The sequence below is a fragment of the Ptiloglossa arizonensis genome, chromosome 1, assembly GCF_051014685.1.
Source record: "Ptiloglossa arizonensis isolate GNS036 chromosome 1, iyPtiAriz1_principal, whole genome shotgun sequence".
Taxonomy (NCBI): Eukaryota; Metazoa; Arthropoda; class Insecta; order Hymenoptera; family Colletidae; genus Ptiloglossa; species Ptiloglossa arizonensis.
In genome coordinates, this window is record NC_135048.1 from 22,769,670 (window position 1) to 22,786,630 (window position 16,961).

General features: G+C 40.7%; 2 protein-coding genes across 4 annotated transcripts in view; one reads left to right on the forward strand and one right to left on the reverse strand.

The window, feature by feature from the left end:
* Rpn2 (Regulatory particle non-ATPase 2) overlaps nt 1-12,994 on the forward strand; it is a 126,198-nt gene extending 113,204 nt beyond the window's left edge. The window contains exons 11-14 of one of the 2 annotated variants that reach the window (XM_076325967.1): nt 8,096-8,430; nt 9,470-9,822; nt 10,871-11,252; nt 12,617-12,994. In XM_076325967.1, coding sequence (XP_076182082.1) covers nt 8,096-8,430; nt 9,470-9,822; nt 10,871-11,252; nt 12,617-12,687 — 1,141 coding nt within the window. In that variant the 3' untranslated portion in view covers nt 12,688-12,994. The other variant, XM_076325977.1, reaches the window with a different exon arrangement.
* Nucleotides 1-16,961, reverse strand: part of 5-ht2b (5-hydroxytryptamine receptor 2B) — a 138,276-nt gene that overhangs the window by 27,274 nt on the left and 94,041 nt on the right. For both annotated transcript variants that reach the window (XM_076325990.1, XM_076325983.1), the window contains exon 4: nt 6,807-7,023. In XM_076325990.1, coding sequence (XP_076182105.1) covers nt 6,807-7,023 — 217 coding nt within the window. The remainder of the gene's footprint in view (nt 1-6,806; nt 7,024-16,961) is intronic.

Here is a 16,961-nt window from a genome sequence, read left to right on the forward strand (position 1 = left end):
CAAATTTACTCTCAGAAAGGAAGAAAAAAACAAAACGCTCAAATGAAAATCGCGAAACGTTTATCGTTATGACGGTTCGAAACATTTCAAAAAAATATTGGTAACTAATAGATCGTTCTAATCAACGAAACATAAATCGGTAAAAGTGTCTACATTTTCGATGCATCGTGAACGAAAATAAATAAAAACACTGTAGAAAGATTACAGGCGATTGTATTTTAAATGATATTATTTCTCTAAAAATTTTTCGCTAATGTTTCCATAAATATTCAAATTTCTCTCGCATCAAGTTCTCCAACCGTACAAAGAAAACCAATTTCTGTGAAATAGATTATCGAATAACGCGTTAAAGTTTTTCCTTATAATTTAAAAACAAATCCGATAAACTAGGTCGTCGTACGCGAATTGATTTAAAAACATTTTCATTTCACTTGTCACGAACGTTTCCCAAAATTTCCCAAAGAAATACGAATAATAATTTCGTTCCGCCGAGATTTTCAGTTTTCCCCGCGCGTGTCAATCTGAATCCCGGTATATGATATTGTGTCACCATCGATTCTGAAATTGAATTTCCGAAAAATGTGAAAATTTACACCATCGAAATAGCCATTTCGAGTCGGTTCCTTCCATTTTGGACGGAAATGGACACCCCCCGCTCGTTTCTTGAGAGAAACGCCGTGAAATACGAATACGCGAGACTCAGAAATCACTGTGAGCTACGGTGGGGGTAAATAATCGAATCTCGCGTCGAATGGACCATCGAGCGGTAAACGAGAATCGATAAATTCCTGTCCTCGGACGGCGATAATTAGTCAACGAGTTTCGATCGTCGATTTTTCTCGTCGAGGCGTTTCCGTCGCGGGAGAGAATTTCGTTTCAGGGTTTCGAGGCGAGAAAAGGGATCAATTCCTTTACCGAGAAGGCTTCTCGCCGCAACGACGAACAAAGAAGCCAACCGAACTATAGAATTCTTAATCGCAATCTACGTCGAATCGGAGCCAAAGTTTTGGAAACGTTGCCAGCTTACACACCGAGATTCTCTCCATAGTACCAACAGTTCACGAGAAACAATTTAATCCCGCATAGACGAAACCGAAGTCATCCTCGCTACTGTTTCTGTTTGTTCGTAACGAGCCAAATGTTAATTTCCGCGACTGGCGCACAATGGGTCAGAATTCGTTTGCAGTTATCGGTCGCGAATCGACCGATTTCAATGGTAGCTATAACTCGGTAAATATTCGGGAAATATTTTTGAAAAATATATTCATTTATGTTCGTGCACGTTTACTGCCAAGCACCAGTAGTTTTGAGCTTACTTGTTGAATTTTTCTGTATTCGAATATTCGAACAGTTGAGTGATTCAAGTATTCGGTGAATTCGATTCGAATACTAGTCAAGTACTCGAGTATTCGAACTATTCGATTGTTCGTAGTATTTGAATGGTACGATGTGTTCGTTTGATATATTTTATTGACAATATTTATAACACTTCTCTATCGATGAAGAAAAACTTACTAGTTTATATTTTTCGATTATGAATAGCTTCTTTTGGTAATTACTGTATTGTACAAAAGACCGTTTCATTGGAAAAAGAAGTAGCTGGATATAAACACAGGAATGATAAATTAATCAATCTTCGTTGAACACTTTATTATTGAACCTGAAGTTTTGGATTTAATTTCTTTGGTGAAAGCAAAGAATAAACAAAGACGTGTTATTCCAACGTACAATAATTTCTGTACACAAATGAAACAAACTATCTGTCCTTATTATTATTATCGCTCTATTCGCGCGAGAAATAGCGGGTTGATAATTCGCTTTGTTAATTTCAGACTCGCGGTTTAACGTACGAAAAATGTCGAGCTCGTGGAACAATGGGCGAAAATAACTTTGACGTTTCATTGTTCCGATGAGATAGAAATGCAGGAAAAAACTTCTTGTTCGTCGGGTATAATTCGGACACACGAACAAAGAGGACGGAAATGATGTGCCTAGCATTGGGGAGGTACGAGGAAAACTGTTTACAACACAGACGAGACTACAACACAGACGAGAAGCGAATCATTTCGCAAATAAGGATCGCTGCGCATCGGTGAAAAAATGAGGGAATTTTTTAACGAGTCAGAATTGTTATGCAATGTCGATAAAAGAGCTACGTTCTTTCTGCCTTCCAACTTGTAGTCCCAGTTCTTTTATTCTCGATGTTTTAATCTGTTTTCCATTCCATCGGGTTTACGCTTTCGTTTACAAACTTTCTATTGTTCGTCGCTCTTTTCATTCTTGCTATTATTTACTGTTTTACTTGTACCGATGTTGTAAACTGCGACTGTTCCAGAAACTAGAAATTATCAGTCGACAATCCTTTGCTCGATTGTTTACTTCTTGAAACCCGACGTCTTTATTGGGTATGAAACACTGTCGGCAGATTATTCTGAAAATTCTATTTCCGGATAAACTGTTCTCCATTACTTCTGTACTGAAGTTAAGATTGTCGAATTTTTCGATATTCGAACATTCATTCAAACATTCGACGAGTACAATTCGAATACTATTCGAATACTTGGGTAAACTCAATATTCAAGTATTCGTATACTATTCGAATACTTGGGTAAACTCGATATTCAAGTATTCGAATACTATTCGAATACTTGGGTAAACTCAATATTCAAATATTCGAATACATTCTCGAGTATCTAGATATTCCTAGTATTCAAACGGTCCGATGTGAACTACAAATCGACTTCTTCAGGTTCATTGTTCTTTCTTGAACATCTCCATTCCAGAAACTTCGTCCCGGTGTTTCATATTCGTGCACGTCGTCGCTGGAAAGTATCGTCAACGTATTCGAAAAGTTCGGTCGAAAGATTCCCGAATAGATTATACTTTGAACGACACCCGCGCTATTGAGAGCACTCATCTCGGAAGTTCACGTTTCATTTCATCTGGTAGTTTCACCCTCAACCAGTTGCATCCTGGAAATGTTCATTTCGCAGTTCCTCGTCCCAGTCGGACGAAGTTCGACAATACGAACGTCGAGGCTTTGTTCTCGTATATCATTCCGCGACTGATCGACACGATCCCTCGCAATCGCCCGTATCGATCGGCTGTGTATTCGCGTGCTGTAAATAAACAAAAAAAAAAAAAAAAAAAAAAAAAAAAGATATTGACAGAAGTAATTCGCGGTTTGAGAAATTATGACAGATTACGGGATCGTTAATCTCCGTTGGAGGGAGAGGCTGTCGTTCGACGCGCGATAACTCGATAATCTCTGAAATCGCGAAATGTGATTACGGCCGCGAGTCTTTCGGGAATAACTTCGGAACAACCAGGGGTGAATCGTCTCCTATTGTACACACATTGTGTTTGCCTAACGTCGAAGCAACGCGTGCACCGATAAACCCTTTCATCGCTAATATTTGGACACTGACAAGGGGAGCGCGTGATCAAGACGAGCGCCTTTCGGATGATGGCGTTTCAGACTGAAATTGTAGACGACAACGAAGATAAACGAGTCCCGAAATCTCGGCTAATGGCCAACCATTTTTAGAAACGTGTCCCCTTTGCTGGAATTTCGATGGTCCACGACCCTTAGCCTACATCAGTCGAGCTACTCTGACGTGGATCGTTATCGTAGAGTTCAAAATTGCTATTCGCGATTAATTTTACATTTTGATTGAGGAATCGTAGGAATTGACAAACAAGAGGTTGCTCTTCAACGTGAACACTTTACTTCAGTGCTTCAGAGTTCAACGGAGAGGATTTGCACGAACGTATCTTCTATTTCTCTTCGTTTCGATTCGATGAACAGAGACAGTCTGATTTCTACAGAGATGTTTGGCAGTCTGTGCTGTATAGTACAGTTGTACAGTATTTCTGATCAAACTGTTTCAATCAGAGTAACCAGAGTAATTTTCATAGTTTCTTGTTAGTATTTTGGTACTTCGAAGTTCACTGTCGAAGATTTGAATACACACGATGGGAAGTCTGAAGGAAGACTTTTCGCGATTCGAGTGTTCACGGTTCGTACTTACCAATGGAAGCTGCATTCTGATTAAACTTGTGCTCGTAGAGAAATTTGCTCGAAGGATAGGGTATTCTATTTACTCGGGATTGAGATTTCATCTATTGTCCCAGGATTGTAATTTCATCGGTTGGAATTGCGTAGCTGGTTTATCGATTCCGAGTAATTGGTATTGATACAGATCATGTTTAAACATGACGACTATAAGATTGTCTTCGATTTCAGCTCACTTGTAGAACTGTCTTCAATTTGACATTTTATGACATTGTCATCTGCGCGCAGAAAACAATGTTTAGACGATTTGAGATGTGTTGAAAGAGGATCTGTAATGTTCTACAGCCTAGATTCGACTATTTGAAAAGTCTGACATTTGTAGAAGTTATACACCTGTCTACTGTCTATCTCGGAGGTAGATATTTGATGCATTCGTAACGAGAAATTGACCTTTCGTTCGCCACCTTGTCATCGATAAGCAGTTATTGTTAATTCCCGTGGTTTCCGGACACGGAACGCGTCTCCGCGTCCAAATCGTTTTTCAACTCGAAGAATGGAACGTCGTTGAAACGACCGGACAATTTCTGTCGAGGCCAAATCGATCGATTGCCTGGATTATTGGGTTCCATGAAACTGGACAGCTACGCTTTTCAAGAAGGACGATCTTCTCCTCGGCGAGCTTCTTCGAGCGAGCTCGTTTTTGCTAGCCGATCGATGTACTGGAAATGAAACGTCACGCACGATATAATAGCATGTCCGGTGATCCAAAATTACACGGCGGTTCTCTGATTTCCACGTTCAATTTGTCAAAGCGTGGGTTACTATTGCGTCGATAAAATTCACGGAGTGATAAAACCTCGTCGAGAATTCGATTCTCTACTTATTTATTCAGTCGCGTTGATACGAAGGACAGAACAGCGTGACATTTGCGAATTACGAAAGAACAAAGTACAGTGAAATTGATTACAGCTGGAGTGCTCGTTGAATTTGTCCGTTTTCGAATATTCGAATACTTAATTTGAATATTATCTGAATACTTAACTTGAATACTATTCTAATACTTAATTCGAATATCATTCTAATACTTAATTCGAATACCATTCTAATACTTAATTCGAATACCTTTCCAAGACTTCATTCGAATACTTTTCGAATACTTGATTCTTATACTATTCGAATACTTTTAAATACTTGATTCTAATACTATTCGAATACTTTTCGAATACTTGATTCTAGCACTATTCGAATACTTGATTCTAACACTATTCGAATACTTTTCGAATTCTTTCCGAATACTACTCGAATACTTGACTTCAGGAAATGGAGAAAATATTAAAAACGAAAGAAATACAGAATACTGTTACGTATAGAATGGACAGTTGGCAAAATAATTATCTCGTTTAAATGGAAGGTCTTTCAATTATTTTCGAAAATATTTCTATAAACACTGTTCGTGCTACCTTCTTGAAATGCGATTAAAATTATAACTATCTTGGATCTTTGCTCTCATTTCTATTAAAGTTAGCAAGGTACAGAAATTATCTCTTCTTTGTAGATTGACGTTTTAGACACTTTTCTCTTGTAGTAGAATACTTTGGTGCCTTCTTTGAAAAGTGAATGATCTTGAAAATTTTAGAGAGCAAGTAATGGATCAACTACAAGAAAAGCAGGACCGCGTAAACTTTTGCTCCTTTGTGTATACTAGACCTACTTCCTCAATGGACGAGGGAGGATACTGGATAAACTTCTACTTCTTCGTAGAAGAAAACTTTAAAACTTCTTCCCTTTCTGTAGCTTAATTCGATGTTCCGCACTCGAAACAAATTATTTCGAGACCTTTAGTTTTTGCAAGTAACTTGGCTGCCATAAACCAACCGGACTGACTCTGACAAACTTCTCTGTGCAATGAAATATTACAACATATTTCTTTCTTGAATTCCGAGAACCTCGGTTTTACGTGAACTTCTTCATCGTCTGAAACATCCGAACTTTCTTCTCCCGATATACCTTTTTGGTCTAGAAATGAATCGAGTACACCTTTCGGAATAAATAATTGTAAAAAGTTGAAGTATACCTCGCGAAGCAAGATTTATTTCTTCGTACAGTAGGACACAAGAATCTTCCATTCTCTAACGGGTAAACGTAACGTTTCCGCTTCAGTTTTGCGAACCAAAATTGCTGATTCACGTGTGGATCAATTAACATACGAGTCTGATGCTTCCCCAGGTACATATAAATCAACGCGTTCTTGACAAGACGAGATTCAGCGAAACACAATGTAAACGTGTTTAGGGTATCGACCAGAACTGTAATAATTCCGTCTACACAATAACACCTTAATTTTCTACAGTCTAAGGATTTATACCCATTAGTTTCATTGTACTCTTGATATCGATATTAAAACACAATAAAATTTGTTGTCGGTGACAAGTTAGAGCTTCTTGACCCAAATGGGACATAGTAGACATGCTCAGTGTTCCAACCAAAACTGTGACAAGTCTAACTACCATTATCTCAACCTTGTACACTCGAAGAATCCTTTAACAAGTAACTCTCACTTGACAGTTGGTACCTGGTAGATGGTACTTAGCGTACTATTAAACATTCTCGAAGTTCTTGCTGTCGACAAGTGATGTCGACTCGCTGTCTCCCTAACGTTCCCAAGTTCTCGAAACCGAAGATCTCGATTAGGATGCGACAAATAGGATAGAAAGGAAAGAGACGGTGTAGCTGACGTGGTCACGATCCAATCAGAAGTGTAACCGGTCAGTGTACCTGATAATACACTAACCTCCCGGGGGTGGGCCTTGGGGGCCACCTAGCCATCCGGAGGACCATCCTGCAGTTCCCCCAATATTCTGTCGTTGCTCAGCCAGCAACCGTACCGTCAGCGCGTACGTGAGCAGCATCACGCCCAGTGGTATGTAAAAGCAGATTATGCTGCCGATCAGCTTGTAAAGGGGGTCCGGTATCTGGCATGCACCGTCCACCAGCAGAGAATCGTCCTCCTGCAACACGGTCAAACAGGATTATGCACTTAGCGGTCGCGATTCGATCGATCTACGCACACCCTCGGAGGAATACCCGGGGCGTATCTTACGATGCTTTATCGCATCATCGTTGTCCCATTTTCACCCGTTTCGTTTCCCCAGGACCGCGAGATTTATGTAAATACCGGTTACCGTGGTCGTGGAGGAGTTATTAACGTCAGGTCTGGGAAAAGTCGGGGTAATGGCGGCGCGGGTCGGAGGCAAACCGCCGAGTGGAAAGTTTGAACTTAATTTGCATCGTGCAGGTAACAGTAATTATGCATCGGGGTTTGAAAACTGGATGCGATGGGAGATGTATGTCGGGGTACTTCAGAAGGAATTTCAGTAATACTATCTTTTCGTAAAGCGGAGTGGAATTTGTTATTGCGAGGCCACGGACCGTTAACGTGGCACCTGGGTTAGAAATTGATACGGTTTCGCGTTTTCGTGTATAAAATTGTTTCCATTTGACTGGTGACGAGTTGACTGTCGCTCGAGGAAGTGCGTTCGTTTGTTTCGTTAATCGATTCGTTGTTTAATATTTCGATGTAACAGTTGGTAATATTCTTCCGTAGCCTTTGACCCGCTGCGATGAATAACCCACCCGATTATCACTTCGCACGGTGCTCCATAATACAAATGTATTGTCCGCGCATTGCTGAACCAAGAGCGATTAGACACACCTAATTTAACCGTTGTGCGCCGTTGAGATGATTACTACGCCGGAGCCGTTCGCTTCAAACTAAACCAAACAGTGCACAAGGGTTAAAGTATACCTACTAACCGACCGAACTCACTATTTGCAGCCAGCAAGTCAACCGTGATCTTCCGTTCGCAAATCACCCCGGAGCTAATTTCAGTGGCTCGATCCCAGCTAACTGGTTAATGTGTAGCCTCGGGTGGGTCTCTGTTGACGATCTCGATTGGCCGCAACAAATCCTCCGACATTGATCGATGCTTTTGTCCCCGGTCCCACCTAACGTCGAGCTTGTTCTTTGTAGCGTTTCTCAATGATCGGTAGCCTAACGATAGATTTTGTTTTCCGTTCCAGGACACCGGAACAATGTCCCAGCGTGGTATCCCTGCTGGCTGAAAGCTACAATCCTCACGTGAGATACGGGGCAGCGATGGCCCTGGGAATCGCGTGTGCTGGCACAGGTTTGAAGGAAGCCATAGCACTCCTGGACCCGATGACGAACGATCCGGTGAACTTCGTTCGTCAAGGCGCCCTGATCGCCTCCGCGATGATTCTGATTCAACAGACCGAGGCTACCTGCCCTCGCGTCAAGGACTTCAGAGCGCTGTACGCGAAAGTGGTTGTGGACAAACACGAGGACGTTATGGCAAAGTTCGGCGCCATTCTCGCTCAGGGTATCATCGATGCTGGTACGTAGCTGCCCAGACCTCGTTAACCGACCCCTTCAACGACCCTCGATAACGTATCCAGGACACACGGGGGGGTTGGAGAGGTTCACCTGACGTCGGCGAGAATACAATACGAATCGCCGATCAAAGGTCGACGTTATTGCGGACCTTGTTCTTTCGCCCCGTAAGGGAAAAGTGAAATCGAAGCTCTTTTGTAGGCGTTTATCGCTCCGGTGATATGGTATTATTCCGGCTCCCTTTTTACCATTGTCGACGAGGGTGAACGTCCATAACCGGAAGCTGTTGGCGTCTCCTAACACCGTCGGGTACCTTACGAGCAACACCCACCAAGTGTCCTCGAATTATCGCGAAACACTGCAGGTTTTCGGATTTACCAAAGACAAAGGACAGGGTGTTTCTATCGTGGATTTAAAATAGAATTGTTTCACTGGATCGAGAACTTTCGAAGACGCAAATAGTAAAAGCAATTTTGTTTCCATCGCGGGGTATAATGTACCATTTTCCGTGAAGAATATGTTTTTTAATTTTCTTTATACTTCCAAAGAATTTGGAAATATAATACCGAGAAGGGGAGGCAAAGGTAACTTCACTCCTTAAGTTTGAGTTACCATAGTCGAAAGAGTCTTTACCTTTGATGATTTTGCAAATCTGTAAAAATTTCACCAATGTTCGGACAAGAGGTAGGTGTACACTTCGTGGTTGTTTCTTATCAGTTTTCTGTCGTTCGTAAAGTACCTTGACAGGTGAAATGAACTCGTGAGAGTAGTAATCAGATCCCACACGAACATAATTGATCACCCATGTTCAAAAATACAAACCAACCGCTACCTTCCGACTGTTGGTTAACCCTGACTTTTCTTTTGTCGTGTGTGTGTGTGTTTTTTTTTTTTTTTTAATATCCCGAAATATCCCCGCAATGAAATTGACCCCGTTCACGAATTAATCGGAACGTCGCCTTGGAGATTCGATGGAACGGACGAAACAAATACTATCCAAACAATTGGCAGCTGCTCGCTCATAACAATGATAACCGTTCCAGGGGGGCGTAACGTGACGGTGTCTCTCCAGTCGTGGACAGGCCATACGAACATGCTGGCGGTAGTCGGGGCGTTGGTGTTCACCCAATATTGGTACTGGTTCCCTCTGGCTCATTGTTTGGCGCTCGCCTTCACTCCAACCTGCCTAATTGCTCTGAATGCGCAACTGAAAATGCCGAAGCTGGAGTTCCGCTCGAATGCCCGACCAAGTGTCTACGCATATCCCGCGCCATTGGAGGAGAAGAAACGCGAGGAAAAGGAGAAGGTCACCACAGCTGTGCTCAGTATCGCCGCGAAGGCACGAAGACGCGAATCCGAGAGACGTGCACGTGACTCTCACGAGAAGATGGACGTGGTCAGTATTAAAAATGATAACTTCAATATTCGCCGATGGGTGATGTATCTCCGCTTTCGAGTCGCGGATTTCGAAACTTCCGATGCGCTTGAAAGCGGGGTAGCGAACTAACTCGACGCCTGGGCCGGCAAGGGTAGAAACACGTGGGACAGAATTGGGAATTATTCGAGTAGAGATTCTTCCGAACAAAGTTTCTTCGAGTCTACGAATAAACTGAATATATAATATAATTCATTAATCGATGAAGATTGGTATTGTGTTCGAATTTATTCAAATATATCTTGACTCGAGTATGTATTCCAATGTGTATTCGAGTCTTTGTTTCGAGTATGTATTCCAATCATTATTCAAGTATTTATTCTCATACAAATGATTCAATTAACGGATAAAATATTGCGAGTACTCGAATACTTGATCCGTGCACTTATTTGAACAGTATTCGAATTATCTTCGAGTATTGTTTGAATTTCCGAAGCATGACTCAAGTATGTATTCGAATGTGTATTCGAGTTTTTGTTCGAGTATATATTCTAATCATTATTCAAGTATTTATTCTAGTACAAGTGATTCAATTAACGAATAATATGTTACGAGTACTCGAATACTTGATCCGTGCACTTATTTGAATAGTATTCGAATTATCTTCGAGTATTATTTGAATTTCCGAAGCATGACTCGAATATGTATTCGAATGTGTATTCCAGTATATATTCCAATCATTATTTAAGTATTTATTCTCGTACAAGTGATTCAATTAACGGATAAAATGGTACAAGTACTCGAATACTTAATCCGTGCACTTATTTGAACAGTATTCGAATCACTTTCGCGTAATATTTGAATTTCCAAAGCATTTGAATACTCCGCTGGATAAAAATTCGACGAGTGGTCTTTGTCTCAAGTTCTAACCGATTATTTTTCACGGTCGTTTTACACCCTTGCGATGGGACAGTTTCTCGGCACGGTGATAGATCTCGCGAAGGGCGTCGAGAGATGCTTTTGGGCGATTGCCTCTCTTTCATTTCCGCCCCTTAATTTTTAATCACAGGATCCGCCAGACACGAAGGAGGCCGTCGAGATGAAAGAGGCGGCGCCGAAGGAAAAAGAGGAGAAGAAGAAGGAGAAGGAGGAGAAGAAAGAGAAGGAGACAAAGGACGCGAAGGAGACGAAGGAGTCAAAGGAGAAGACCGAGAAGGTCGAGAAGAAGGGTAAGGACGAGCCTGAGAAAGCTGAGAAGGAGAAGAAGGAACCCGAGCCGACCTTCGAGAACCTTCAGAATCCGGCTCGCGTGTTGCGACAGCAACTCAAGGTGATACAGCTGGTAGAGGGGAGCCAGTACGTTCCTGTAAAGGACATTCAAATTGGCGGTATAGTGATGGTGAAGCACGTAACAGTGGATTCGGTGGAAGAGCTCGTGGAGCCAGTAGCCGGTAAGTCGATACTTCTTCACGATATTCGCCATATTGTTATCCTGGGGAATTGGAGAGAATTTTTTCAAAGAGGTATCTACTGTTATTAACTGTCTGTACTATCACTATCTTAGTTACCACCATTGGCCAAGATTTTGTGATTAGAATTTTTTAAGAAGGGTATGTACAGTTATTATCTATTTATACTATCGCTATTATAGTTATCACCATTGACCAAGATCATGTACCGGATAAAGTAACGACTGATAGCATCCCTGCAACGAAAGAGAAAAAATGAATTTTGTTTTCGATAGTGAACATTGCTCATAGGTGTTCTTTCTAGTTCCCTACGGTAGCATCAATGTCAATTTACGAAATTATTCGTCGTAAGGTAATTAGTTTAACGAAAAAAAAATTTAACAGCTTGAATGCTTAGCTTGGCTTAAACGAAATTGAGCAGACGCCATGTTGTAATCGAACGAAATTTATTTAACGAAATAGTTACTGTGTTTCCGCGTTGTCGTTGAGGTTTATCGAATGATATATTGAGACTATGTTTATGTGAATATATTCACTAACAACGTTGATTACATTTTCTCATTTCAATTCTTCCAGTTGTCCATTAAAGTAGATTTGAAAATCTTTGTTCCTCGTGTACAATATATCCGTATCAATCAGAAATTCACGATCTCTAATTTTATATTCGCGATTCTGATTGTGTATCAACAAATTGACAGTCACAGAGAAACATAATCTATCAACATCGATGTTTGACAACCTTCGAATCGATATTAACGACTTGGCGCAATTGTCCATAATTTTCGTTTAAATTTGTATCGTCGTATTCGACTATATTTTGACTATACCGCTCGAAATAATTCAAAGGATTTCGCGTGGTCGAAACGATCGAAAGTCGAGACACCAAAGAGCTAATCAACGATCAAAATCGAACGAACAGCCTCGAAAGTATTGATCATCGTGCGCGAGTAGTTTTGAAATTATTTCGAGCAGTCCAGAAATTATTTAACCCTCTGCACTCAGGTGCAGTAGCTCGCGTGGTATCGTATCGAAGAGAATTCGAACATTGTAAAACGCGAAGAGGGGGAAAGACGAAACCATCGATGTGAAATGGAAGTTACGCTCACGATATTGTATGTAATTTTTGTTTTAAGAAATTTCGCGGGGCTACTAGTTCCTCGTATGAAAGAATGCTTCGAGTGCAAAGGGTTAACGGTCATCCGGTCGCGATGATCATCTCTCCAACAACCACTACACTCGATCACCTCGAAAGAGTTATCTCGATCGCTGTCGTGATCGGTGAACGTAGCTGCTTCGCTAGAAGAGTTATCGGCACGTTGCGTTCGATTACCACCGTTATGTTTCAGCTTTCGGTCCAAAACCCGACGAGGAGAAGGAAGCTGATCCCCCAGAGCCGTTCGAGTACACCGAGGAATAAAGCTCCACGAGTTGACAAAAAAAAAACATATCGCCCCACGGCGTCATCCGTCGGAACGCAAGTCATTCGTGCATATGTATACGCGCGTATAGTTCGCTATCAGTAGGAACAGAATGGGAAAAAAATGATAAAACTGTCGCCAAAAACCCCTCTGCCGATACGAGTTCGCCGTCCTATCGCGACAATTTCTTTTTTATTTTCGTACCATTACCGCACCGATTCAGTCGCGACTCGATATCGTTCGTCGTTGAACTGCTACCACGTTTCTTCGAGTGTCAATAAATATAATTTGCTCCGATCGTCAGAATACGTGTGTTCTTCACTGAAACCCTTTTCTTGTCCCCTTTAGGTTAAGCGTGCGTTTCTGGTGATAATTCACGATGCTAACCACTTCACCGATTTCAGTGAACTTAAAGTACGTTACGGATGAAAGATTCACGAGCGTTCCACAGCAAGAAACAACGACCGTTCGCTATTGGTTCTCGTGGTATAATTATTTGGAACTTGAGAAGTGGTGAACTTGGTTCGAGGTACTCGTTGTAGAATTTTATTCTATTCAATTATTCGAATTATTCGAATAATTCGAATAATTCGAGTAATTCGAGTAATTCGAGTAATTCGAGTAATTCGAATAATTCGATGATTCGTGTATTCGACGAGTATGATACTATTCGAATACTCGAGTATTCTTACATTGGTCAGCAATGTTTCTCAAATTGTCGTTTTCAAATCTGGGAGGGAGGATTACCTCGAATCTATTCTTGTTGAAAACATTGCTTCGGTAAGGAACGCGTGGAAAGATTAAATTAAAATTTACAAATCCATTTAAATAATATTATAATTTTTCACGAATGGATGCACATTTTTTAATCTAACGATTTAATACTATTATTTTAATTCTCTTTTATGGTTTGAGGGACATCGGTATAAAAGTAACATCTACATAAGTAATGGCCACTTGTGGTTAATTCCAATGAAGTAATTTTGTAAAGAAGTTTCGATGTAACTTCGATTAAATGAATGGCTGCTGTTCTATACAAGTCACAGTTACTTTAATGCTTTCGTTAACAGATTTTGATATAACCATCGATCAAACTAATGGCTATTCTACATGCGACGAAAAAGACCGTTACCGGTCGTGATATTAATACTGATCACCATCTACAAAGTCGTTGCTTTAATCTTCTACCCTCGTGTACCCGTTGATCGATATCGTGTTCTCTAATGACAGTTTTCACGCTGTATTGACGATACGATCGCGCGTCGCGTCACAGAATGATTGGCAGGTGCCTTCGTTCATAATTCCCATCAATAATGGTCAACCCTGACTTCGTCGAATGATCCTCCGTGAATCTACAATATGTATTATCCGTGACAAAAACGTCACAGTCCTTGAAGTTGGAAAAGCGCGTTTGTCAAACGGTCAGCAGCGAAGAGACCTGCCGAACCGATGTGAAAAACATGGTTTGCAACTACACTTGGATGGTATACAGGTAACTTTATTCAATTAAACTTTTACACTCGTTAACGTTGGATGTAGTGAGACACTTATTATTGACGATCATTAATTAATTCATCTTCAAAATCACGGAAAGAGCAAGTCATTAAATAAACGCAAGTTTCGTTGTTCAAGGTTATTTCAAGGTCATATTCTACATACTCAAATTTGTTTCTTTATAAGTTACATCACTATTTTTTATACATAGTCCTTTTTAAAAAATATTTCAATAACCTTGACAACTCATAAAATAATATTTTATTTTATTAATTTTGAATATAAATTTTTGCCTATCAGAATATTAGTTTCTTCAAAATAAATAATCGTCTCCTTTGAGACTCTGTCGTGTTGTTTTTATTTACTTGATAAAATGGTAAGAAAATTCCTGTACAATTCAATGAAACTTCAAATTAATTATACCCGCTTAATATCGTTGATTTATTTATTTTCACCGTTAAGGTTATCAATATCGAGTTTGACAACGTAAAACTCGTTCCCGTAAATTTCGTACACAACGTCGCGAATTAAGCAAAAGGCGCGAACCGCCGTTCGAAGCATTACCATAAGCAGGCCTCGTTTCAGAATTCACTGCTCCTTTATGCAAACCGCATTCGCGCGCGGAGCGACGCCAGCGAGCGGCAACTATTGTCTGCCGACGCGGAGTCGCAAATCAGACACCTCGAGCTGCCGGTGAAGCTTCCTCCGGGAGCTTAACCGCGCAGCAGATCGAGCGATCTTTCCGCTTCGCGTGAGAATACGCCGCAATTTCCGACAAAAACGCCCGCCTCCATTGCTCGCGTGCATCGCGATGATACGTTTTCTTCCGTTTTGGAACCGTTTGTATTCGTTTCCGAACCCTTCTGTACCCGAAAATTACAAAGCCACGAAGATCGATGACGCGGAGCCGTATAGGGAACCAGAAGCGTGTTATCAAGAGGTATGAGCTGGGTTTCGATCGAAGCCATACCGTTCGCGATGTCCCGAGGAGGGTTGTGACCGACTCGTCGAATTCTTCTGCATTCGAATCCTTGAACACTTCGGTGATTCCTCGGTAAATGTGATTCGAGTATTCGAACCATCCGAGTGATTCGAATACTCGGCGAATATCGTTCGAATACTTGAACGATTCAAATACTCGACGGATATGATTCGAACAGTCGAGTGACTCAAATACTCGGTAAATGTAACTCGAATACTCGGTGAATGTAACTCGAATACTCGAGTGACTCAAATACTCGGTGAATCGGTGAATGTAACTCGAATACTCGAGTGACTCAAATACTCGGTGAATGTAACTCGAATACTCGAGTGACTCGAATACTCGAGTGATTCAAATACTCGAGTGACTCAAATACTCGGTGAATGTAACTCGAATACTCGAGTGACTCGAATACTCGGTGAATGTAACTCGAATACTTGAGTGATTCAAATACTCGGTGAATGTAACTCGAATACTCGAGTGACTCAAATACTCGGTGAATGTAACTCGAATACTCGAGTGACTCAAATACTCGGTGAATCGGTGAATGTAACTCGAATACTCGAGTGACCCAAATACTCGGTGAATGTAACTCGAATACTCGAGTGACTTCCATATTTGACGATACGATTCGAACATTTCAATATTAGATAATCACTCGAGCGTAGTTTGCTTATCGTATTGATAAATGGTTGAAATTAACACAGTAACGTCGTTTATCGCATGTGTTTTGAACTTTGCTATGGTATTACAGCGTGTGGTCGTGGTTCAACTTTCATGTTCGGAATAGCAACGGTCGATTTGTTATATAGTGGAATCTAATTTTGAGGAGTTTGATGTAATATCGAGACCACACAACTTGTAGGTTTGCAGCACAGAAGGTAATATACTTTAGTATCTTATATATTGATAGCGTAATATAGGTAATTTTGTAAAATACTTTGACAGTGTTTTTTCAATACTCTCTGGGACACAAACGGTTAAGATCAAATTTCTGATCATACAATCGCGTTTCAATTTGTCTGACCATACACTTGCATGCCTACTTGTCTGATCTATAATTGTCTGACTATACACTTGCACGACCATACCCTTGTCTGACCATAGACGGACGTAATACTTGTCGAGCCATATACGGGGGTCCTACTACTTGTCCGACCATATACAGTGGTCATATTATATGTCTGACCATATGCGGATCGTACTACTCAAGCACTGTAGCAACGTAGAATTCAAACAGCAACCACTTTGTTAATACTGAATTCAGATTATTGCAACAATAATCAAATTAAAGTTCAATCTTTCCACTTGTTCCCCATTATGGCCTATTTTATTGTGGTCGATACATAAATAAGAAAATCGCCACTTGAAGAGGGGGTTGTCAAATTCTAAAAGTAATTTGCCTTCGAGGTGGCGTTTGGTCCATAAAAAATTCGATATATCGAAATTGCAGTAGTATGATCAGACAATTAGACATAAAAAAAAAGAGTTACTACATTATTGATCAATTGATAATTAATGATTATTGGCCAAGTAAGTAGTATACCCCCGTCTATGGTCAGATAAGTAGTATTATCCCGTATATAATCAGACAAGTAGTTTTGCCCCGTCATGGTCAGACAAGTAGTATTACCACCGTCCATGGTCAGACAAGCTGTTCGGGATTCTTCGACAGTGTTTTTTCAATACCCTCTGTGACTCAAACGGTTAAGTAACCTTCCTCCACTATTCGAACATGTACTCGAGTATTCGAATACTATTCGAATATTCTGTGCACCGATCAAATATCTGAATAAT